The 24,619-nt window shown below is 32.0% G+C and overlaps 2 protein-coding genes across 2 annotated transcripts; both read right to left on the reverse strand.

The window, feature by feature from the left end:
- Positions 1-599: 599 nt before the first annotated feature.
- LOC25483835 (uncharacterized) lies at positions 600-5,381 on the reverse strand. Its single transcript, XM_013612547.3, has 5 exons — positions 5,178-5,381; positions 2,724-2,986; positions 2,414-2,625; positions 1,885-2,152; positions 600-1,167 (listed from the first exon to the last, which is right to left on the reverse strand). Exons 1-5 carry the CDS (start codon positions 5,344-5,346, stop codon positions 874-876), a joined length of 1,206 nt encoding a protein of 401 aa, XP_013468001.2. The 5' UTR covers positions 5,347-5,381; the 3' UTR covers positions 600-873.
- Positions 5,382-18,410: 13,029 nt separating this feature from the next.
- Positions 18,411-22,227, reverse strand: LOC25483837 (CEN-like protein 4). Its single transcript, XM_013612549.3, has 4 exons — positions 21,944-22,227; positions 21,650-21,711; positions 19,023-19,063; positions 18,411-18,882 (listed from the first exon to the last, which is right to left on the reverse strand). Exons 1-4 carry the CDS (start codon positions 22,142-22,144, stop codon positions 18,653-18,655), a joined length of 534 nt encoding a protein of 177 aa, XP_013468003.1. The 5' UTR covers positions 22,145-22,227; the 3' UTR covers positions 18,411-18,652.
- Positions 22,228-24,619: the final 2,392 nt, after the last annotated feature.

Below are 24,619 nucleotides of genomic sequence, written 5' to 3' on the forward strand. Positions count from 1 at the left end.
TTCTTTATTTTATTTTTCATGAATATTGACAATTGTTTCTTTATTTTATTTGAATCAAACATAAACTAATTATAATTAAATTTTGATACAATAGTAAAAGTAAAAAATAACAGCAATAAATATATTGTTTCATCCGAAACTTCAATCTAAGTTTTATGGAGGTTGACAATGATCTTCATTAAAAAAAAAAAATAACACACCAAGACATACGTGTCAGTGTCCTATTACACCCTAGTTTATTTATCATTGACCAACCTTTGTGTGTTTTTCCTTTAATTTGATATTTTATTTAATTTTTATTATTTTCCTTTTTTATCAATAAAATAGCTGAATTTTCTATATAAATAAGGTAGTAACTTTTTATGTAACCATGTTTATTTCAACTTTAACTTTTAGTTAAATAATTGTATGTATAATTTTGCTCTTTAAGTTGGCAATTTGTCTTCTTGGTGGCGCATTTGCAGCTTTGGATATGGAGAAACAAATTGCAACTACGAGCAATGAGTCGTCCAATGTAATTCTTAGGATGGTCAAGGAGATCGAGCACTATGAGCATACTCTTTTGACGGGAAGGCCGAGGCAGCAGGAGACCATTTACATCAGCTTGAAGCATCCTCACGGGAAAAGGCGAGGATAATATCTAATTGCTGACGATGACTATATACATCTCAAAAACAACATCCCAACTTCTGTAAATTTTAAAACAAAAGAACAACATACATATTTAACTATCAAGAAATAACTAGATTCATCCTACATTCAAGTTGCTCAAAGTTTATCATATGTGTTGTGTGTGATCTTCAGTTTGAATTCTCCGAAACGGAGATAATAAATGCCCAAGCTGGCTGGATAGCCGGTGATCAATACAGAAGCCTACTTCACACCTAAAAGTAACTTAATGATAGTCTCACTCACACCATCGGCATGAGGGAAAAGGTGGCCAGAACCTGAAAGTTCATGGTAGTGAACCCACGGAAGGTTTTGTGCGATGTATCGTTGTAGTGTGACAGGAACCATAATATCTTCATCTCCTTGCCAAAGATGAACAGAACCTTCATTGTTTGGAAATGGATTTTGAAGATCCAAAGGAGTATATTCCCATTTTCCAAATCCAATATTTATGTCACGGTGGAGGCTTTCATATTCACCTTGTTGTCGTACCTGCTCCTGAAACCACATAAAAATTTATAAATTTACAATGAGAATTGAGACGAGAAATATTCCAATTGAAACAAGACATTATTATATATCATGAGAGACAACAATACAGAGCATAAAGCAACAATACAGAGTATACAATTCCGAAAGACAACAATACAGAGCATAAAGCATGATTACAAATAAAACTCTTGAACCTAGGAAATCAAGAATAATAAGGACAAACAACTTAATTGAGCGCTTATAGCATAAACGCTTATTAAGTACTTATGTATAAACTATTTCTATAAGAAAAGGTAAAATAAAGTCAAATTATTTTCATAGTCATAATCTGTATTCATAAATTATCCTGGAGAGCTTATGGAAATAATCTGAAAACAGCTTATGGACATGTCATAAGCTGTTTCCGTAAACAGTCTCACAAGTGCTTATGTTATGTCAATAGAAAAACTCAAATAAGTCAATCCAAACAGGTCCTAAGCAGTAAAAGTTGTTCATTGCAGGCAGCTTTAAACAGTTAAAAATAAACACATGTATCACGGCCAAACTCCAATAGAATATAACTGAATTTGTGCAGCTAATGTGAGTCCTGATATTCACATATACAATCACGGCCAAAATTCAAAATCAATTTAACAATTCAACCAATCAAAACTATCAGCTAAATCACTTTGCTTCTAGAAAAACAAATTCAATTTTGCGATCATCTAAAAGCTTGATACTTACCACATAATTCTCTTTATTATCCATGAACTTAGTTACAAGCTCTTTGTCTTGTTTCGAAAGGATATCTGGACTACCAGAAATCACACTAATAATTGGGAACCATCTTTGAGTGTTCCACCAGTATGTTAGCCATGGCGTGTAGTGAGCAACACGAAGCGCCCATTGGTCATGTAATTTCCATTGGGAATAGGCTTCGGCCGTTAAGTTTGCAGGAAGATCAGGCCACCAGAAGTTGACGACTGGGGCTAAGAGCGCTGCACCTACCAGCCTGTCAGTATTGAAAAAGTTTGTGTCAATAGAAGAAAACTACAAATAAACTAAATAAGGTATCATATAAAAATAAAATAAAAAGTCAAATTGTTTTGAACTTTTGATATAAGCTATCTTGGAGAGCTTACGAAAAATATGTTGAAAACAACTTATGCACATGTCATAAGTTGTTTCAATAAACTCTCCACAGTCTCATAAGTTTTTATGCCAGCAGTAAATAAACTCTAGTAAGTCAATTTAAACAAACTCTAAATCATACCTGTGAGGTATGTGCTTAAGGCAGTTCCAAACAATTTGCCCACCCAGGGAAGTACCAATGACATAGAATTTGGACCCCAATTCCAATTGATCAGCAAGCTCTTCTATATCTAAGGCAATGCTCTTTAACGTACGATTTGGATCGGGATCACTTTCTCCATAACCAGGTCTATCAAAGGATACAATGTAGACCCCTAATTCCTTGACAAAATCCTGCACAAAAGCTCACATTAAATATATTATTATATATCATGAAGAAATATGAGAATGCACGTATATCAGACAGAAAAATTTGTAATATAGAAAATTACGGGTGATAGGGTCTTGGCAACCACAGCGTCATGTCTGCAACTGCTGAAACCATGGACATAGATGATTTTATACTTTGCCGTGTCTTTAGGAACACCGTGCTCCTTGTATGCCAAATGCCTTCCATCTCTTAGTTTGATTCTTGGTGCTGTTATAGGTGGTCCATCAGGAGAGCCACATATTTTGGGAGCAGGAGCTTGCAAAACTTGATAAGCCCATGCTAGAACCCCAATTAACAACACTGCTAGTGTTGTTCTAAGAATTCCTGAGAGTTTGTAATGCCAAATTAAAAGGCAGATAAAGATAGAATTTAAAACATAAATTATGGTTAGTAGTCCATAAGTAAATATCAAAATACAACTTAATAATCACATTATGCTGAACACAGGTAAAACTAGCTATAAATTTCATACTAAGGCCAACAGGGACTGATTCAAGACTAAAACAATTTGAATGAAGATTTAGTGTTGAAAGATGTTCTATAGTTATCAGAGTCTTGTTTCTGTTACGTGTTAGTTTCTAGTCTCTAGAAATGTTACCTTCCATGAGAAGATTTTCCCATGCAAAAGATCCTTCCCCATCACCCAAAGCCAATGTTGGGAACTCTCATCCAACATCAATTCTTCTCCCGCCCTTCTTTCCAGCCACCTGAACCTGTTCCCAGCTCTTCTCCCACTCCACTACTTGATCCTATCCAATCTTCCTGGCCTTCGATTTCCAAATACAATTAGACACTCGCATAGAACCCATAAACCACCACCTCACCTTCAGGATTACATTTGTAATTCCTCCTCCGCCTCTAATTGCACTCATTCCATTCATGAATACCTCTCTTGTCTCAATCTTTCCTCTAGCCACAAGGATTATGCCCTTTCCCTCGGTGCTATCCCTGAATCCTCTAACTACTTAGAAGCCAGGAAGTACCCAAGTTGGGTCGAGGCTAAGAGCAAAGAATTAAAAGCCTTGGAAACTAACTGTAATTTGTCTATTCTGGATAAACTTGTTGGCGTCACTTCTATCGTCCGTAAATGGGTGTACAGAGTTAAAAGGAAGACAGAAACCGAAGGGATTCATTTCTTTAACACCTTTTCTCAGGTTCCTAAAATGGCTACTATGAGGATGCTCATTGCCTTTGCGATCATTAAAGGGCGGCACATTCAACAATGAAACATGAAAAATGCTTTCCTTCATTGTGAGTTAAAGGAGGATGTTTACATGACCATGCCCCAAGTTTCATGAACTCTTCCCTTCGCAGGGATTGCAAGTTGCTTAAATCATCGTATAGTCTAATAAATGCGAGTAGAGAATGGTATAAACGCTTGTCCACCTTACATTTGAGCTTAGCATTCAATCAAGCTCATTCTGACCACTCGATGCTCACCAACATCACAACTTACTCCTATACAACCCTCCTCATTTATGTGGCTGACATTGTCCAGGTTGAGGATCATCTTTCCAAGCTCTCCCGGATCAAGAGTATCCTTGACAACAACTTTGGCATAAAATATCTTGGTATCTTAAAATTCTTTCTAGGCCTTGACGTTGCTCACTCACCTAAAGGCATTTTCCTTTGCCAAATACAACACTGCCTCACTTGCTTTCTGTCTTGGGCGTCCTTGGCAGCAAACTGGTTTCAACTGCTATGATACCTAGTTTTCATTTGCACCACGATGATGGGGCCCTTTTCAATGACATTGATATCGCATTCACTTAACGACCACTAAGCTTGATATCACATTTCCCGTTCAGCTACTCTACCAATTTCTATCCAAGGTTAGTGTGTGTCATTTCAAGGCTGCTCAAAGCTCGCATCACTACTTGAAAGGTATACTGGTTCAGGGAATTTTCTTCAGTGGGAATTCTTCTCTAGATCTACACAGTAATAGTAAATCCGACTTAACTGGTTGTTCCAACTCAAGCTACAAAGCAATCAATTATTGCTCGCTCAAGCTATAAATCTGAATACCATGCAATAGCTTCAGCCACTTGTGAATTGCATTACTCGCGTACTGACTTACATATTTCTTGTGCAAAGCTGTCTGTTTTAATCTAATATAGTGATAACACGAAGCTGCTGACTGTGTCTTGCAAACCAAATATCCGATCTTCACAAAAGCACATCTTCCTCGGAATTTGTTCCATCTCATTTACAAGCATCGATTGATAAACAAGTATCAATCTTCAACTTGTGGGGGTATTACACAGTTAGCTAATTAGTTAGTTAAATTCAGTTAGAATTCATAACTAACTGAACTAGTACAGTTAGATTCCCGCATGTATATAAACTTCATCTATGTTGAATCAATATATTCAGTCTAGCTATGAGTTCATTATATATATCAAAAGTCAAAACAAAATCATCTTCATCACAACTCACGACCCATTAAACTTTGAATGGTAAAAATGAAAACTTTGATGAAGAAAAGAGAAAAGAGAGTGAAAAAGCAAAGACCCACCTGAAGGAAACTGAAACGAAGAGGACTTGTTGGCCCTTCTGGTGTGAGAACGAGCTGATGCTGCTGAAATTTTTCTGCTAACTCCAGTGGCCATTGTTGTAAGAGAAGAGAAGAGAAGAATGAAAACAGAGACAGATCGACAAATAGGGGAGAGGAACGTTGTACTCATACATAGACAGACGTTTACCAGATCAGCTCGATCTGTCTTTTTCTTTGTTTTTTATATTCAATTGAATATCTCTTCTCTGCACGCAAGATAAATCTTAATAATTTTTTTTTTTTGAGAGATTTATACAAAATAAATCGAGATTTATTACTGTTAATTGATTTTTCATTGTCTTTCTTTATTTTATTTGAATCAAACATAAACTAATTATAATATAATTTTGATAAAAATTAACGGTAGTAAATTATATAATTTTATCCAAAACTCAAATAGTAAGTTTTATGGAGGTTGACAATGGTCTTCATTTAAAAAACGAGTAAATAGACAATTATCTTCGAAATTGTAAGTTTCGTCTATTACCCCTTGACATTAACCAAAACTTTAATTATTCCTCTGAAATTGCACAATGTTAATCAATTTATCCCCTCTGTCAAATTCTTCTGTTAGCCAACATGACATTTTGCAATTGTCCTCTTGAAGTTTTGCACTTATGTGCAAGATGCATCCAAACAATGAACACTTAGCTAACTATTAATGTTGCGATAAATCCCCCTAACTTTCTTTTTCAGTTCGGGATGTAGTATAAGAGTAATTTGTTCTCCATAAGATGGAGTTTCTCGGAGTGTCAACCTAGTTGGAATATCGATGTTTTCTCTTAATGCATGTCCACTCTCCCGGTTTATCCAAAAAAAAAGAGTAATTTGTTGTAAGTTTATAGAGAACAATTGAATTCATGAGTCATGACTTGCTTATATAAGTTCAAAGTAATAAGTAATGCATAACACAAGTAACTAACTAGTTCAAACTAATGATGGTCTTACATTTGAGAGGCCACCAGAAAACAATGCAAATGAGAAATCTGATCTCTGATTAATAAGCTGAAGCTTCAGAAACCTTTTTTCTGTTGTTTTGTATTAAGGATTCAAGTAACTTGCATTTTAAAACTGCATAATAGAGGACACATACATTAAACCATATCACTTCAATTCTTTCAAACTTAAGTTCCCAGGCTTCAAGAAAAGCATTTGTGATAAATTATATTTTGGTAAATTCATTACAAGAATTTAGTCCAGGTTAGTGGTCACATCCAGACATATGCCTTAATAGGTGCAGAAGTGATGGAGATATGCAAGAAGTTACAAAAATGGTTGAAACTTACTTACTTGTAGTTGAAGAAGTGATGGAGATGCTTTAATTTGAGAAAGGCGAAGAAGGGATAATGTTGTGTCGTAAAATTAATTATTAATTGTTTGCTTTTAATATCTTGAGTCAAGGATAAGAAAAATATATATAAATTTTTAAGTTCGGGGGTATTTTGCATATAAGTGTAAAACTTCAGAGGATAATTGCAAAACGTCATGTTGATTAATAGTAGAATTTGACGGAGGGGGTAAATTGATTAACGTTGTGCAATTTCAGGGAGGTAATTGAAGTTTTGTTAATATCAAGGATTAATCGACGAAACTTGCAATTTTAAGAGAGTAATTGCATATTTACTCTTTAAAAAACTGAAAGACATACATGTCAGTCTCCTATTACACTCTAATTTATTTATCATTTTACATGTGCTTTTACATGTGCTTTTTCTTTTAATTTGACGAAACCTTTTACATGTGCTTTTTCTTTTAATTTGACATTTTATGTAAATTTTATAATTGTCCTTCTTTACCTGAATTTTCTATATAATAAGATATATAAATAGGGTAGTAACTTTTTATGTAACCATGTTTTATTTCAATTTTATCTTTTAGTTTTGTATGTATAATTTTGTGTTGACAATCTTCCTTAAATTTTTTTTTTTTTTTTTTGTGTTGACAATCTATCTTCATGGTCACGTATTGACATTTTTGAATATGGAGAAACAAATCTATTTTTAAAGAGATATTTTAACGTCTAAACGAGTTATCCCATATGATTCTTGGGATGGTTAAGGTAGTTGAACACTAAGAGTATACTCTTTTGACGAGAAGGCCAAGACAACAGGAGACCATTTACATCAGTCGGTAGCATCCTCATGGGAATTAGATAAGTCTAAATTATGATGGTTCTTACAAGAATTCAATGGACATCGTGATTTATGGTGGTCTTTTTTGGACCTAGATGGTTGATGTCTAAAAAAGAAGGGTTAATAGTGTTTTACCCCCTTGTAATATAGGTCATTTTCGGTTTTACCCCCTGTAAAATAAATTTTTTGGATTTTGTCCTTGTAATTTGAAGATTTTTGGTTTTGGACCTTCATGAATTTTGACTGTACAAAATCGAAGATATGGCAGGGGGTAAACCGAAATTTGCTCAAATTAACATGGGGTTAAACCGAAATTTTCTCAAATTACAAGGGGGTAAACCTAAATTTGCTCAAATTACAGGGGGTAAAATTTTCCATGAAGGTCCAAAATCAAAAAATCTTCAAATTATAAGGATGAAATTCAAAAAAACTATTTTACAGAGGGGAAAATCGGAAATAACTTATATTACAGGAGGGTAAAAGACTATTAATCCAAAAAAGAACAGTTGAAAAATTGAAGCTTCTCTGTATGATGTAAGCATTCCGAAGGTTCCTCTTAAAGGCTCTAGAATCTTCTTTTTAACGACATATCTTGGGCTTAAATTGCTAGAAGTGTTATTGTATTTTTGTAGTTTTTTTATTTCTTGGGCTTTGCCCTCTTTTGTTCAGAAAAAAAAAAACGAGAGAAAAAGAAATATGAAGGATAGAAACAAATATACATCAAATCTAAGATAGTAATAATAATTGGCTAAAATATGGTTTTAGTCCCTGCAAATATGCTTCGTTTTGGTTTTAGTCCTTGTAAAAAAAAAATTGTTTTTGGTCCTTGCAAAATTTTTTGTTTTTGAAAATAGTCCCTGACCCCATTTTTGTGATGATTTGCATACGTGGCACATGATGACTGAACCCATTTTGTAGTTTTTGGTCCCTGCAAAATATTTTGTTTTTTAAAAAGGTCCTGCAAAATTTTTTGTTTTTGAAAATAGTCATAGTCCCTCCAGGGACTATTTTCAAAAACAAAAAATTTTGCAAGGACCAAAAACAAAATTTACAAATTTTTTTTTTACAAGGACTAAAACCAAAACGAGACATATTTGCAGGGACTAAAACCATATTTTAGCCATAATAATTTGACAAAAGTAGACAAATGGTCATAAATTGCGGCTCGAACATTCGTCACTCCCTGATGAGTCATTAATTAGTGTTTTTAATAGATTATTTGAGTATGTTTTATTTAGATTTTAAGTGTTTTTATTTCCTTTCTAGAACTATTTTACTTCAATTGCAAGTTATTTAATTTCAGGAACAAATATATGAAAGATTGAGTCTTGGAGCAAAAGAAAGAAGATTTGGAGGTGATTCGGGCCAAAAATATGAAAACCTTGTGCAAAAACATTAGACACAGCCCATGCCTTGGTGACAGAGTGCCTCCAACATATCAAAGAAAATCAACCACCAGAGAGGTTGGCACGGCCCGTTCCTCCAGTGGCACAGCCGTGCGCAACCCCCAGGACCTCCTTTTGTTGTTTTTGCTTCTCGGACAAGCTTCCTGTTTAGTTTATTTCTGACCTAAAGTCCATGGTTTCTTGTAGAACATGAAGTAGATAAAATAGTCACAAGGAAGGGGGGTTTGAATTGTGACCCTTTAAAAATTAAACAGCGAATTTATAGTGGTTCCCCCAATGTGGGTTAGTCCACTCCTCACAATCTTGTGAGAGTTTCCACTATGATGCTTGAGATAACCTCTCAAATCCTGCACCTTACAATCCTTGTTCACCTGAACAATTACAACAACTGTATTCTCTAAGCCTCAGCAGGCTTGCACCCTGTTGCTAAGTTAACCACTTAGACTTTTACAAACTCAGCTCAAACTAACATTTTAGTACCCCTAAAGCTAGATGAAATCTGTTTTTCTTCTTGCTAAGTTACCCACTTAAATTTTTGCTCCTTCTGCTCAAACTAACACTTTAGTACCCCTAAAGCTAGATGAGACTTTCTTTTCTTCTTGCTAAGTTACCCACTTAGACTTTTGCACCTTTAGCTCAAACTAACACTTTAGTACCCCTAAAGCTAGATGAGACTTTACAAGATGTTTGAAGCTTGAATGATTGAAATCAGACAAGAGAAGAAAGGAAGGAAGTGTTATCTTTAAAGAGATAACAAAGAGTATTGATGTGCACTAAGGAAACAAGAGCCTTAGAGATTGATCAATTTCAATTTGCAAGAGCTTCAAACAATCAAGTTGTTTTCTTGTATGCTTTGCAATTTTTGTGGAGTTTTGAATGTTTGAGAATCAAACAGAGGAGGAGGAAGAAGAAAGTTATCTTTGCACGAGATAACAAAGAGTATTGATTTGCACTAAGGAAACAAAAGCCTTAGAGATTGATCAATTTCAATTTGCAAGAGCTTCAAACAAAATCAAGTTGTTTTCTTGTATGCTTTGCAATGGTGCAAGTAATGCTGAGCCTTTGATCTCTATTTATAGAGTCTTTGGGCTCATATAGCCATTGTAAGGTGACCAATGGTGTTATGCCACGTGTCCTGGGCCCCACAAGCTTTTACTTGAAAATCTGGGTGAACATTCTGAACATCAGAATTTTGTTGTGTTCCCAGGATGAACATCAGAATGTTGTTGTGTTCTTCATCAGAATGTTGATGTTCTTCATCTGGGTTCATCAATGATGAATGTATGATGAGTTTCTGGGTCCATCCAATACGTGACATGAGATTTGTTCAAGTTTTATCCTTCAAGAGTTACTTCTCCATATGCATCAAAAGTTGCTTGAAAAAGTAGGATAAAGTTGATTCAAATCTGTCTTGGATTTGGTGTAGGAGAGAGAGGATAGTGGATCTGCAATCTTCAGGCCCATGCTTCAAGGAGATTTGCTTGATTTTGTTCAGAGTACACGTTATCTCTGATGCAAGATCTCCTTTTGCTAGCTTTTCCATCTTTCCACCAACTACACTGTTCATGGCTGGAAACATGTGCAGAAGTGAACATTCTGATTTCAGAATGTTCCATTTGTTCTTACTTTAGGTTGATTTGTAAGACTTAACTTTTAATGTAATCAAACCTAATAGTAAGACATAACTGAAGTGCAGTGAATGCGTCATCTAGGATAATATTCTCATTGGAATATTCCTAGTACTTTAATGTTCATAGTCTTGGATGAACATTAAAGATCCTTTTGACATAGTTCCTTGTCCATGCCTTTATTTGTTGATAGATCCATGCAGATGTACTTTTCTGGACCTTTTATTCATGTCAAGTGTACTTGCATGTTCTTCACGTTCTTGATGAATCTGGGTTGCTTATGAACAACCTTCTAGACTATCATCAGAACGTTCTGATCAACTTTCTGAACTAACTTTCTGAACTTCAGAATTAGTTCATGGATTCAATGTCCTTTGATTTCATGCATCTTGGTATGATTCAAACCTTGTTCATGTCTTAGTAAAAACAGTCAAGAGCACAAGTTAAATACCAAGGAATTAATCAAAGTCCATTTAATCCTTAATCATTAAAGTTTATTATCTTTAAAATTAATTAGGGATTTTGCCTCAACAGAACATTCTATTAATGTATTTCTTCGGACTTAAGTAGTTATAGACTATAAATAGAGCAACTAGCAAACATATTGAATCATCTTTTGTTCTTGGAAATTAATAGTGACAATTGTTATCTTTGAATAAAAGCTCTCATTTATTTTATTTTATGTTCTTCTTCTTCTTCTCTATGTCTACAATTAACATGAGTGAGTAGACTTCTTTGTCTTGGGATTGTTGGATGAGTCTAATGACCTAATCCCTATCAAACCAAACCTCGAACCCTAATTTTATGTAAATCTATTTTCTAATCTATCTCACCGTTTTTATAATGAATTAACAAGTATTAATCGATGGACCGAAAGGCGAAGTTTAATGGTTTTTAATTCATAATCACAAATATCAAGCGAAGGATCGAAAGATGAAGATATTGGAACAAGTGAAATTAGACAAGGATTGCGAAACATGAGAATAGTCTAGCAAACCTTGAGACAATAAAGTGTCGTTCTTAAAGGGCTTCAATAGCAATCAACCATGAGAATAGATGTGGTTGCTAACGAAATACATTCACTGAGACCGAGAGGAGATGTGAAAAGCCAAAGAGAAACTTGTCTTTATAAAATAGGTCCAACATAAGGTTCTAGGTTTAGGGTTTGGTTTCTGAAGGATTTGTCACCAAGATGAATCAATAACCTCAATGCGCTTTTATTATTATTGTTATTTTCTTAAAACAAAATCCAAACTTTTCAGCTTAAACTCTCTTCTAATCATTGTTAAAATTTAATTGAACTCATAACTCCCTGTTGGAACGATAATCTTTTATTACTACATCGGTAAACCGTGCACTTGCAGATTTACTCCATCAAGTTTTTGGTGCAGCTGCCGGGGAGTTAAGTGATTTTATAATTGAAAGATAATAAAAAATGAATGTTGATGCAGCTGCAGGTGGAGCTTTGATGAATAAAATTTACACAGGAGCATATGCTTTGATCGAGGACATGACCTAAAACCACTATCAGTGGACAAGTGAGAGAGCCATCATTGTTGTTGTTATTTCACCCTCTAAAAAAGAGGCATGTATGTATGAAGTTTCTGCCCTTGATAATTTGAATGTTGTTACACTTAGAAATGGTAGGCAACTAGAGGACCCTGTAGGGAAACCCAAAACAAGTGAGGTGTGAAAGAGAGTAATGAGCCACAAGGTGATGAAACCAAGGTAGAAAGTGAAAAGCCGATTACACCACCCCCTTATAAGCCAAAAATTTCTTTCTCGCAAAGGTTTGCCAAGTCTAAGTTAGATGAGCAATTTAGGAAATGTGTTGAAATATTAAACAAGCCCTACATTAATGTTCATTTTACCGAAGATCTGTCTCAAATGCCCTCCTATGCAAAAAATTTAAAAGAAATTCTTCCTAACAAAAGAAAAATTGAGGAGGATGAGACGATGAACCCTACGAAAGAATGTAGTGCAACTATCCAAAACAAATTGCCACCTAAACTTAAGGATCCGGGGAGTTTTTCTATACCATGTGTCATAGGATCCGAGACTATAGAAAATGACATGTGTGACTTAGAGAACTTGGTGAGCAAGACGTAATTCCGAGGATGTATTCCTTTGGACTCTATGCATATATATAGACCGAGGACGTATGAGAATACCATAGAAAACCTTCAATACGTATCACGAAGTGTTTTGGTGTCTAGACATCTTAACCCTTAAGAAATTCCATTTTGTTCTATCGCACGCACACTTAACACGATCCTTCACCAATACAAAGCTTAGCTATACCAACATATATAGTTGAGTAGATTGAGATGACTAATCTTGTTCATGTCATGGAAGCTTGGAAAGTTTATAAATTAAAAAAACAGCATTACATCAATTCAAAACGAACATTAATAAGCTAGCATCAACATAAGTTACATGCTCTAAATGTCATTAACTAACAATCTTTTTTCTTAATTCAATGAAATTCACTAAACTAAAATTAACTTCAGCAAGCTAAAGCTGTTATTTCAAGCTAGCATATAGCCTCGAAATGATGATCATGTAGTGGCTTCTGATTGATGGCCATATAGCTCTAGATAGCACGCCTTCTAGGAGCCGTTGCCCTTCTTGCATTGAAATAGGCATTAACAATAGTGCTTCTTACCCTTTTCTTGCTTGAATAGGACAAAATATTACTATAGGGCTCAGTGTATTTTCTTTCTTTCAACAAGTACTGGTTACATACATGAATGATCAATGCGTTCAAATTCAATGTGCAAATTTATTTTAGTATATTAACAAATCTATGAAACCTACCAAATGTGGAATCTGTTGTCCCTGGAATGTCTGTCACCATCCTGCAAAATGACTTTTTAATTTATCAACCAAAATTGGATATATTGTTAATTACAATATCTACCTTCAAAATCTGATTCATTAGTATTACGTAATGCATATTACACCATATTCAAGGTATTGTCTTGGAAATTATTATTGACTAATAAGAAAACGTGTGTTTTTCAGATAAACAATGATATATTATCGGATTGTAAAAATAAAAAAATAAAAGATATACTATAGACAATGATATTTTATCGGATTGTAAAAAAAAAATAAAGATATACTATAGAAAATATTGTAACAAAAAATATATTATCGGAAATAATAAGTATAATCTAACTCGTTAAAAATAAATAGACTTGTCGCGTCATTTTTTGGAGATCAAGGCTATTTGATTAGCTTTTGACTCACTAATTTATTTCACGACTGAACATTTAATTTTTTAAGAAAAAGGGGAAAAAAGTTCAAACTACCCCATTGAAAAGATTTAGGGTTCGGGGGTTAGTTACATAAAAGGAAGGTGTTAGCACCCTTTATGTCCGTAGTACTCTACGGGAACCTCTTGGTTTTATTTGATTAATGTGCTATAAACTTGCTTGCTTAAAAGAAATGGAATGAAAGTGATGATTAAAAGAAAAAGAAAGTGAGACCTAATTATCTACATTTTTATTGATTTGGAAGGATATGGTCCTCTGCCTACGTACCCGTGAGGGATCAAAACCTCGTAGTTCGGGGTAGAAATTGACGTTTGATTGGTTTTGTGTTTTTTATTAGTTTTGAAAAAGGTTTTAAAATGAAAAGTCAAGTGGCAAATAAGAATCTGTTTGTATTTTTTAATTTAAAAGAAAATGGACTTGAAATAGAATTAAAAAAATAAAATAAAAAGACGGTCACTTGATATAAGATCAAGGTTTATTGTAAAAAAAATATTTTTTTTGTGATTTTTGTTATTTTGAATGATAAATGAAACCTAAAGCTAAAGCATGAGAATTTTGTAGTGAGGTTGAATCACCATAAAATCTCTTAACATAATCTAATTTTTTTTGCATTTTTTATAACATAAGAGCAAAATAAAAAAATAAATACCTTGAAATCGAAAGGGACAGAAAGGAGTAGAAAAAGAATAAAGACTCGTCAAGACAAGTCTAAGAAGGGAGAAGAGAGGAAAAGCACAGGAAGCATCAACTGTGAATTTCGGTGTACAGAATGCATTGTGTGAGCTCTCTATTTATAGAGAAACTTCACAGCTAATAGGTGATAAACTTTGGGAACAAGTAATTCATCTAGTACAAAAATATCTCAATTGAGTACCAAAATATATCATATTGAGTACAGAAATATATTATTCAGTACATAAATATATATTATCGAGTATCAAAATATATATTTCAGATCAAACACTAAAATATATTAGATTGCCTACCAAAATATATCATATTGAGTACAAAAATATATCATATTGAGTACAAAAATATATTATCCAGTACATAAATATGTTATTCAGTACATAAATATATATTATTGAGTATCAAAATATATATTTCAGATCAAGCAGTAAAATATATTAGATTGCCTATCAAAATATTTCGGATTGTGTTCCAAAATATTTTAGATTGCGTTCTAAAATATTTTAGCAAAACATGGAGACAGAGAAAAGCACTTTTTAACAATGATTAAATCAAATATTTAATTTATCATTTCCAAACAATATTTTGCTAGTGCTTACTTCGTTCACACAATTATGTACCCCCATTATATAATCTTAGGTCAAAAATTGGGGTATGACAAGACTATATATATATATATATATATATATATATATATATATATATATATATATATATATATATATATATATAGGACATCTCTTCTCCTTCTCTCTTGTGAGTCGTCACTAAAATCTTAGTTTCTTCTCCTTCATCCACCAAAGAGGGGTGAATAGGGTCAATTTAATTTTGACCCAAAATCACCCCTTTAATTCTATTTCCCTTTATTGAAATAAGTGATTTTCACATCTATTTTTTGATTTCATCGTCTTAGTGCGACATTGTTTTGTTCGTCGTCTTTGTGCGACGTTGTTTATCTTTCTTGTTTCGTTCAGGTATTTGTTCGATTCAGGTTGTCAGATCAGCTTCGATCCAGTACAAATCAAATCAATGACTTTGAAGTCGTCAACGATGCAGATCCGAAGACATACGTATTATGGAGACTTAAATATAGTCATATGTGTAGGCTTTAATACTTTGTTGTTTTATGCTATTAACATGGATGTTGTGAGTTTATTCACATGTTAATTCTTTTTGTTTTTAGTGAATTTTCATTGTGGCGATGTACTTTATCAATTTGAATGAATGAATATCGTTTATTTTTGTCAAAATAAAAATAAAAATAGACTATTTGTGTGAGTTTAGTGTCACGATTTGCAAAATCACAACAAAAATCCATGTTCCGTAAACTATTTTTAAAAAAAAAAAAAATACGTCAAAATGTCATGTAAACATGCGATGACGGTGAAAAGAAACCAAACTTCAAATGAAAATATGCATCTTTGTCATTATTAAGAATTAAGAATTGTGTATTGACTATTTAATTCTTATTATTGTTTTTTGTTATTATAATTGGTTTTTAGATAGTCTTTTAGGTTAAGTAGCTGGGCTAGAGTTTTTGTAAGTTATCTTTTTTGTCACTCTCATATTTTAAAAAATATTAGTTGTTTGAAAAAAGTATTAAACCGTGCAGCTTTATTTAGGGTTTAGTTAGGATTTGATCTTTCAAATAGTATTAGAGATGTCTTTATGAATAAATAATATTAAAGATATTCCAAGGCATGCACACCAAAGATATGAAGATAACTACAGTATCATGATCGAAGATACTAACAGAATAACCAATATTAACAATTAACTTTGGTTGTTAAAAAATCTACTTGCGCCCTAGAAGCTATTTATATTTGGGCTCATACGTACTTCCAAGAACTTTATATTGGAAAAAGTAGGTTTTACTCCCTTCGCTCCTTTTTTTTTTTTTTTCCAACAAAATTTTGTTAATAACCAAATTCTTGCATAATACGGACAAAAATCGGTAAAGAAGAAACCAAGAAAACAATAAGCGTCGTATACAAGCAGAGCATCCAAAAGAAAACTCATACGCATTGTAGAACATAAATATCAATAAAGACACTAACAAAAGCTAACCAACAAAGTCAACACTAAAATCAAAACTAAACCTCCGCAACCGCATACACCATATATATTTGAGCCGAAATCCCAAACTCCATTACCAATGAGGCAATGACCACAAAAAAAAAAAAAATTCAAACATCTATCGCTCACTACTTACACCAAAACCTCTTCAAAAAACCATCACACCGATCTTTATTATAAGAAAAGCTTAATTAAATTATTGATATATCTGTCTGATATGGAAAATACTACTCCATCTGTTTTAAAATGAGTGTCGTTTTAACAAAAAAAAATTGTTTCAAAATTAATGTGGAGAAATGAGGGATTTTTTTTAGATAATACCCTCATTTCTATAATATTGTACATTTAGTGTGGAGAAATGAGGGATTTTTCCACTAAAGTCAAATTCTAATTACAACAATACTAAGACAACCTAGTCTTGAATTTTCTTGCTTCAAACCTAGAGGGTTTCCTAATATCAATTTAGAGATTTACAAAGAGTGATTACAACATATGTATTTACACAAACTTTAGGAGTAGTAAACAAATTAAGTATAACACATTATAAGTGTGCATCTCTTTTGATTTTCTATACAAGGTATATACTATGAACATATAAGAATTTCAAGTACAATGGTATACAAATAAGTTAGACTTTGTATATACATGTACATGTTCAAGCGTCGTAACCTTCTTCACACAACGCTTGGTGCTTTATATAGAGGCAAAACTTGATGACCATTGTTGAAGAGTTCTTTGTTTTTGAAGGCCTGATTGAATGTTGTGAGATTATTGATTAAACACAGTCAACATATCAAGCATTCATTTTGATCAATGATGCTCTTAATGAATTTTACTCAATTGCATAAGTCAAAACAAAGTTTCTTCTTAACAAAGAGGCGTTGCATGTATCAATAACATGTCTTTAAGTCAAACACTTGTACATAGGATCTCAGTCCAGAGGCTTGAACCAAGGTGTTATGACTTCCACATAGCTTGACCTTGATCCTAATACATAGACTTGTCTATATCTATGACATAGAGCTTTACTTCAAGGTCTTGAGCGTTGACCAGAGTCAAGATAGTTGACTTGGTCCAGAGGCATAACACTATCTCCATAGAATTTTGTACACACTTAACCACACATTAGAGTATCTTAATTGTTCTCAAATATGATTTGTTATCATCAACACTTAAGGGCTTATGTTATTTGACCAATTTTCGTCCAATATTGTGGGCTTTAGAGGCAACCAAAGAGGTAAGATCATTGGTTCAGGAACTATTGAGCTAGTTGAAGATCCTGCAGATGTAGATATCATTGTTCAAAATACACCCTTTGTACATGAAAATTCTAAAGAACCAGGAGTAACTAATGGACAAAATTGACAATTACGCAAAATCATAACAAGCAATAAAGTAGTAAGTTTATCGTTCTCCACATGGATTGTTGTTAACTTAACAATTAGTAAAACTTATTTCAAAGAGTGAAAGTAAAATAGAATTGAATAGAGTTGCAGGGTTACCCTGCCCAATGCAAGAAAGAAAAAAGTAGGCAAATTGATGAAATAGCCACCAAACAAAAAGTAGGTAAATTGATGAAATGATGCTTAACGATTCTGACGAAGTTTTTTAAAACGGTGCTCATGGTAGGGGAAACCCTAGTAGAGTGTGTGATATTTCAAAAGTGTTTTCCCAATCCCTATTTCAAAAAAGCTTCCATTGTGTACCTCAAGTGATTTATTAATCTAAATGTTTAAGTGAAGTGTTGTGACTTATTTATTTTTGTTGGCAACTTTAGAACTGAGTGAGCGAAAGACGTAATTTCGAAGATGGAGTTTCCTAACAAGATGTGAAATTTTTTAACACACCAATTACTCTAGTCATCTCAAAACCCTTAAGAAATTCATTTTGTTCTTCTATATCACACACTTAACACGATCCTTTGTCCACACAAAGATTAGTGATATCAACATAATTGAGATGACAGGTCTCGTTATATAAAATAACCAGCATTACATCATATCAAAACGCACACCAAAAGTTACAATTAGTTAAAAACAAACTAACATTAATAAGCTAGCATCAACATCAACATAAGTTAGATGATCTAAATGTCAATAACGTACAAATTATTTTCCTTAATTCAACTAAAATTATTTTCAGCAATCTAAAGCTGTTATTTAAAGCTAGTAGCATAGCCACAAAATGATGATCATAAAGTGGCTTCTGATTGATGGCCATAAAGCCCTAGCTAGCACGCCTTCTAGGAGCCGTTGCCCTTCTTGCATTGAAATATGCAGCAGCAACAGGGACACCAAGGTCATTTTGAGCAGAAAAGGCACGTGTGTTAAAGTGATCCCTTGAAAAAGGAGCAACAATTGAGTGCTTCTTCCCCTTTTCTTGCTTGAATAGGACAAACACATATCTGTGGATTCCTATATTAGGCTTTGGTTTTTCATAGCTTGTCAATTCTTTGCCTGTTTAGTAGTATCAGTGTCCCAAAATACAACTATAGGGGTCAGTGTTTTTTCTTTCTTTCAACAAGTACATGATTAATTCAAAGTGCAGTTTTATTTGATTATTCATATCAGTAAATCAATGTAATCTATAAACCTACCAAATGTGGAATCTGTGGTCCCTGGAATGTCTGTCACCATCCTGTAAAAGGACATTTTTATCAACCAAAATTGGATATATTGTTAACTACAATATGTACCTTCATAATCTGATTCATTAGTATTATTACACCATATTCAAGGTATTGTCTTTGATATTATCATCGACAAATTAGAAAATGTGTCTTTTTCGGATAGACAAAGATCTACAAAAGTTTTCTTTTTCACATCAAATGTCTTGTAAACATGTTGATGAGGTGAAAAGAAATTAGACCAAAATAGAATATGATAAATTATATTTGAACAAATTGTGACAACTTTAAATTTCTCTCGCATATTTATATTGCATTCTTATTTTCTATCTTAATTACTTTGATTTTTCTATCAATCCTTACATTGTTTTGTATATTTTGCAAGTTTAACGAGCTGTCTCAAAAAATAACTGTTCAAATAATATTTCTCCTAATTGTTTCGTAGATAGTATGTATTTTATGTTAAATAGCTGGACCTATAGTTCTTGTAAGTTAACTTTTTTTTGTAAGTGTTGAAGTACTACTTACCTCTCTCTTTCATATTTTAAAAGATATTACTCAATTATTAATGCATTATTCATACCAACTGAGTTATGCTTACGGGGACCTAAGATACTCTATTATTATTGATAAAAGTATAATCTTTACTCTCTTTCATCTATGTTATAGATTACATACACAGACTACAATGATATTAAATTTGTTTTTCTTATAATAATGATTAAATGAAGAGTTAATAAATTCAAATTTATAGATCATGGGCCTGTTTGGTTAACCCAAAAAAGAGCTTTTAGCTTTTAGCTTATAGCTTATAAGCTCGTTTGATAAAAAAAGCTCTGTTTGGTAACACTTTTTCACCATGAGCTTATAGCTTATTTCACGAGCTTATAAGCTATTTTTCAGAAGCTATTCCAAGTAGCGTTTGAGCTTATAGCTTATAACTTCTCACTTTTTCTTCCAATTTTACCCTTATTATTTCATTTAAATTGTATTTTTATCCATTATAATTTTTATAATAAGCTACGTAATAAAGACTACTATCCCTTTATTCCAATTTTTGTATATATATCAGCTGACCTTTTTTTTTTTTTGAAAAAATATATACCTTCGTTTTTTTTACGAAACAAAATACTATTATTCTATTAGTGTTACTTTTTTTTTTTTGAGGTAAGTGTTATTTTCTTTATTCTCTGTTATTAGTATTACTCTATTAGTGCTACATTTTTTTTTTTTTGAGGTAAATGTTATTTTTTTTTATAAAGTGGAAACACTTAAATGATAATAAATATAAGATAAAATTTTAGTGAATAAAATTTAATTTAATTTATAATACATAGGATATATTAAATTAATAAATTTAAAGTATTTTTTTTAAAGAAAAATTAGTTTACAAAATTACAAATACTTAAATTAATGATATAATTTTTATTATGAATTAAGAATACCCTTTATGTCATTTTACATTTATCAGCTAGTTGAACCGTTATTTTTACCAAACACTTCAGTTAGCTTATCAGCTAAAAGCTATCAGCTAGCTTATCAGCTAAAAGCTATCAGCTAGCTTATCAGCTATCCGCTATTTTTACCAAACAGAGCCCATAGCACCAAAAGGTTAATTATAGTGAAACCCTTCTACTCTTTGCCAAATGAAGTAAATATCACCTATAAACATATATAATAAACACACATAATATAGTCAAACCCTACCATATATTACAACATCAAGTTTTCAGAAAAATGTTTGGCTTAAATGAAATTTGACTCTCCATTTTGTTACATTTAAGATTTTAATTCCTTTATTTCTAAATCCATGAATTTAGCTCATTGGTTTTAAAAATGATTAACTTTTTTGAAACAACGGAATATATTAAACGCTCGACCTCAAACACTAGATGTTGCCAAGAGAAAATAGGAGTTGATTTTTTTCAAGAAGTTAAACTAATCTACTAAAATTAACATCCGAAAGAATCAAATATAAAGTTTTAGAGATGAACACACTTCAAGATTTCGAGTCAATATCACCATATCAACCCAAATAAGTTTAAAATAAAAGTATTGTTATACAGGACAATCAAATTGTTTTCTAGTTAAAAAAATTTGAGCAAGTTTTTTTAGTGAACTATAAAAGTGTTACACAATAAAATAATAAAGAATTATTTGTTTTTTTAATGACAAAAGTATTCGTTGATATATATTGATTTATGACCAGATCGGTCGATTTATAGACAATAGACATATATGACAATTGACAACGAGGGATATGATTCGTACGAAAGGGATTTTTATGGAATAAATGTTACGAAAGTGATAATCAGCCTTTATATCTCTCATATTTTTTTTCTTCACAATCATGAGTGAAATAGTCAGATTTAAACCAGATCACATAATATAGTCTAATTTTCACATTTTTACCAGTTATATATTAATTAAATAACACTTACACTGGTATTTAATTAATCAACCTTAATCAAGCAAAATAACTTATTTAATGTTATATATTAATTAAATAACTTATTTACGCATCTAGATTTTTTTTTATATTAACATCACACAACTAAATATTAATTAAATACTCCAAAAATATAAAAATTAAATACCAGTGTAAGTGTTCTTTCATATAAGGATCACTTGGGCCAGGAACATCTGGATCTATCATGATCTGCAGGAAAATAAGAGACAACTTATTTTTTATTGAAAAATAAACCTTTCCACACCCCAAAAAGAAAAGACAAAAAATCATGCCATCTAAAAAATACAATTTTAAATAAATTATACTGTCCAAAAATACATTATATAATTATGTAATTTGTATGAGATAAAAAAAAAAAAAAAAAAAAAGAAAGTTATCCCTTGAAAAAAAATGAATTTTTTTTTCCAATATAATATAATACCAGTGTAAAGAGGGACCTCATGTCCACTCCTCCAATCTCAATCCTTGGCTTGGTGGTAACTGAAGAAGGAAAGGGTTCATATCCATTGAAGATTTCTTTGTTGTTGTAAGTCACAGTCATTTTTGTGGTTGGGGTAAAATAGTCAATAACATCTCCTATCACTCTCCCAAGAATTAGTGGATCTGAAGTGATACTTCCCATTTTAAGCAATATCTATGAATGAATAATAAAGGAAGAAGAGAAAAATAACTACTAGTGAATACGAGTAAGTGATGGAACATGAGTATGAACTATAGCTAGCTACGTATTTATAGTGTCTCTTGCAAAAGAACAATAACACTTTCCAAGTAAAATCAAATAACTTGTGGTGGTTGAAAGTCAGCAACATAGTCTTTATTTTTTGTACACATAGTTGGTGGTCGAGCCCGCTTCTATGTATGGGCATTGACTATCTTTGATGTAATTTTGACAGAGTTGTAATCTTTTTGTGATTGTTTTGGCATGTCTTGTGCTTCAACAATTACAGTATTCATAGTAATATATTCCATTTTTGTTTCTTAAAAAAAAAAAAACAATAACACTTTCCATCGGACTTAAGATTACTAGAATCTTTTTTTGTTGAAAACATTAGAATTTTGGTTGGATTTATAAAGAATAGAAAGAAAGGAATTGTATAATGTAATTAATAATTACATATCAAATATACTGGATAGTAAAGATAACGCTAACTTGCAAAACTCATTAATTATTGGCAGATCCGGTTTTGGGGGAGTGCAAGATGCTCAACCAGGTCGGGCCTCCAAATGCTACATGTATCAAACAAAAAATTAAGTCTGATACCCACCCCACACTTAAATAAAAAAAAGACTAAAATATGGTTTTGGTCCTTGCAAATATGTCTCGTTTTGGTTTTAGTCCCTGTAAAAAAAAACCTAAACCCTAAACTCAACCTGCCCTTATAAAACTGAGACTTTCTAAGTTTAGTCCTTATTTATTATTAATATTTTTTTAGTTTATATAAAAAACTTATGCACTCAATTTTAATCTCTACTAAATTTAATTTTTTTAATTATGCTTAGACTCTTAAGTTTTAGAACAATTTTTTCGAAACATGTTAAGAACATTACTAAAAGTTATTCCGAAAAAATTATCTCAATATTTGATGGGACAATACTTATATATCACACGTGTAGGTCTGTAGATAATGAAAAATTATGGACCCATAGTTTTTTTGAGGGATTATGAACCCATAGTTACTTACACCCTAATATGTAATATCAGGAAACGACAATTAACGGGAGAGGAGGGGGACAGATGTGAAAGTCCATACAGTGTTATTTTCAGTTACCGACGACTATGGATGGATATATAAAGAACAGGGTATCAGCGTAACGTGCTCTTTATAGTTTATGGATACTCGAATAAAAAAAGTTTGAGAAATGAAATTTGAACGATGATTGACAACTTTCGTAATAACTTTGTCTCTCATATTTATAGTATATTTTTATTTTCTCTCTATTGCTTTGATTTTATGTCAATACATCATTTTCTTTGCAAAATTTTGATTATCACAAAAGTTATAATCTAAATAGATGTTCAAATAACACAACTCAAAATATTTATGGCACCCCAGATGGAATTAAGATAAGATTTTTATTTTTATTTTGACAAGAAAGATAAGATTATCTATGTTTATATTTTTTAAGAGTTGTGTTATTTGAACAACTATTTAATTGATAATAATATTTGGGATAACTATAATTTTATAAAGAAAAAGAAGTATTGACACAAAAATCAAAACAATAGAGAAGGAAAATAAAAACATAATATAAGTATGAGAAATAAAATTGTTACAAAAGTTGTCAAAAATAGTTGTACAAATACCATTTTATAAATACCACGTTTATAAATGAAATCAAATTGCATATGATTTTGTCTTGATGTAACGCATATTAGGGTTGTACGACATATGGATAACTCACTTGATTAAATTAGGATATTAACAAAATTTAGGAATTAAAAGCAGGAGAAAACTTAGGTGCTTTTCGTATGGTTCTCAACTAAAAATACATATTTTTTTGGATATAACAAACTTTGAGAAAATTATGGATTTGAAGAAATTATGGTGAATTTAGTTCAGAACCATACGAAAAGCACCTAAGGAATTATACATAAGTTTTCTCCTTAAAAGTATTGGTAGAAACTAGTTCAGGCCGTCTGGCAGGGACTTAAAACATGTTGTATTTAAGACTTAACTTGCTCCGACTCAATTAAAAAACAATGCTAGGCTCAAACATTTTATAAAGTTTATTTAATTAAATATATTAGACTAAGAATAAAAAAGTTTATTTGACCCGTAATACAAACCTGTTTATAAATAATATCTGTTTAATTATTGTTATTGTTGAAGTTTTCTTTATAACGGACGCCTTCATATGATTTCGTTATGTAGAAGTAAGCCTATTTGTATGATTAAACTTTCATAAGATTTGACATATTTAATAGTAGGCATAAAAGTGTTGTTAGACATTAGTGTAAATTGAACTTTTAAATAGCTTTCACCAAACCTTTAAAAAGGTCAATAATGTCTTAAAAATGAGCTTATAATAGACAATAGCTAGACTCCAACCTATGATTTTTAAAGTGGGTCAAGCTTAGGTCTTACAAAGTTCGACA

Source organism: Medicago truncatula, chromosome 1, assembly GCF_003473485.1.
Source record: "Medicago truncatula cultivar Jemalong A17 chromosome 1, MtrunA17r5.0-ANR, whole genome shotgun sequence".
NCBI classification, from domain to species: Eukaryota; Viridiplantae; Streptophyta; class Magnoliopsida; order Fabales; family Fabaceae; genus Medicago; species Medicago truncatula.

Coding starts and splice junctions, on each gene's coding strand:
- LOC25483835 (XM_013612547.3), bottom strand. CDS start 5,346: ATGAGTACAACGTTCCTCTCCCCTATTTGTCGATCTGTCTCTGTTTTC. Junction 2,987..5,177: donor TTCGTTTCAGTTTCCTTCAG/GTGGGTCTTTGC, acceptor ACAAACTCTCAG/GAATTCTTAGAACAACACTA. Junction 1,168..1,884: donor ATAATAAAGAGAATTATGTG/GTAAGTATCAAG, acceptor ATGTGGTTTCAG/GAGCAGGTACGACAACAAGG.
- LOC25483837 (XM_013612549.3), bottom strand. CDS start 22,144: ATGGGAAGTATCACTTCAGATCCACTAATTCTTGGGAGAGTGATAGGA. Junction 21,712..21,943: donor TGAGGTCCCTCTTTACACTG/GTATTATATTAT, acceptor ATTTTCCTGCAG/ATCATGATAGATCCAGATGT. Junction 19,064..21,649: donor ATGAAAGAACACTTACACTG/GTATTTAATTTT, acceptor GTCCTTTTACAG/GATGGTGACAGACATTCCAG.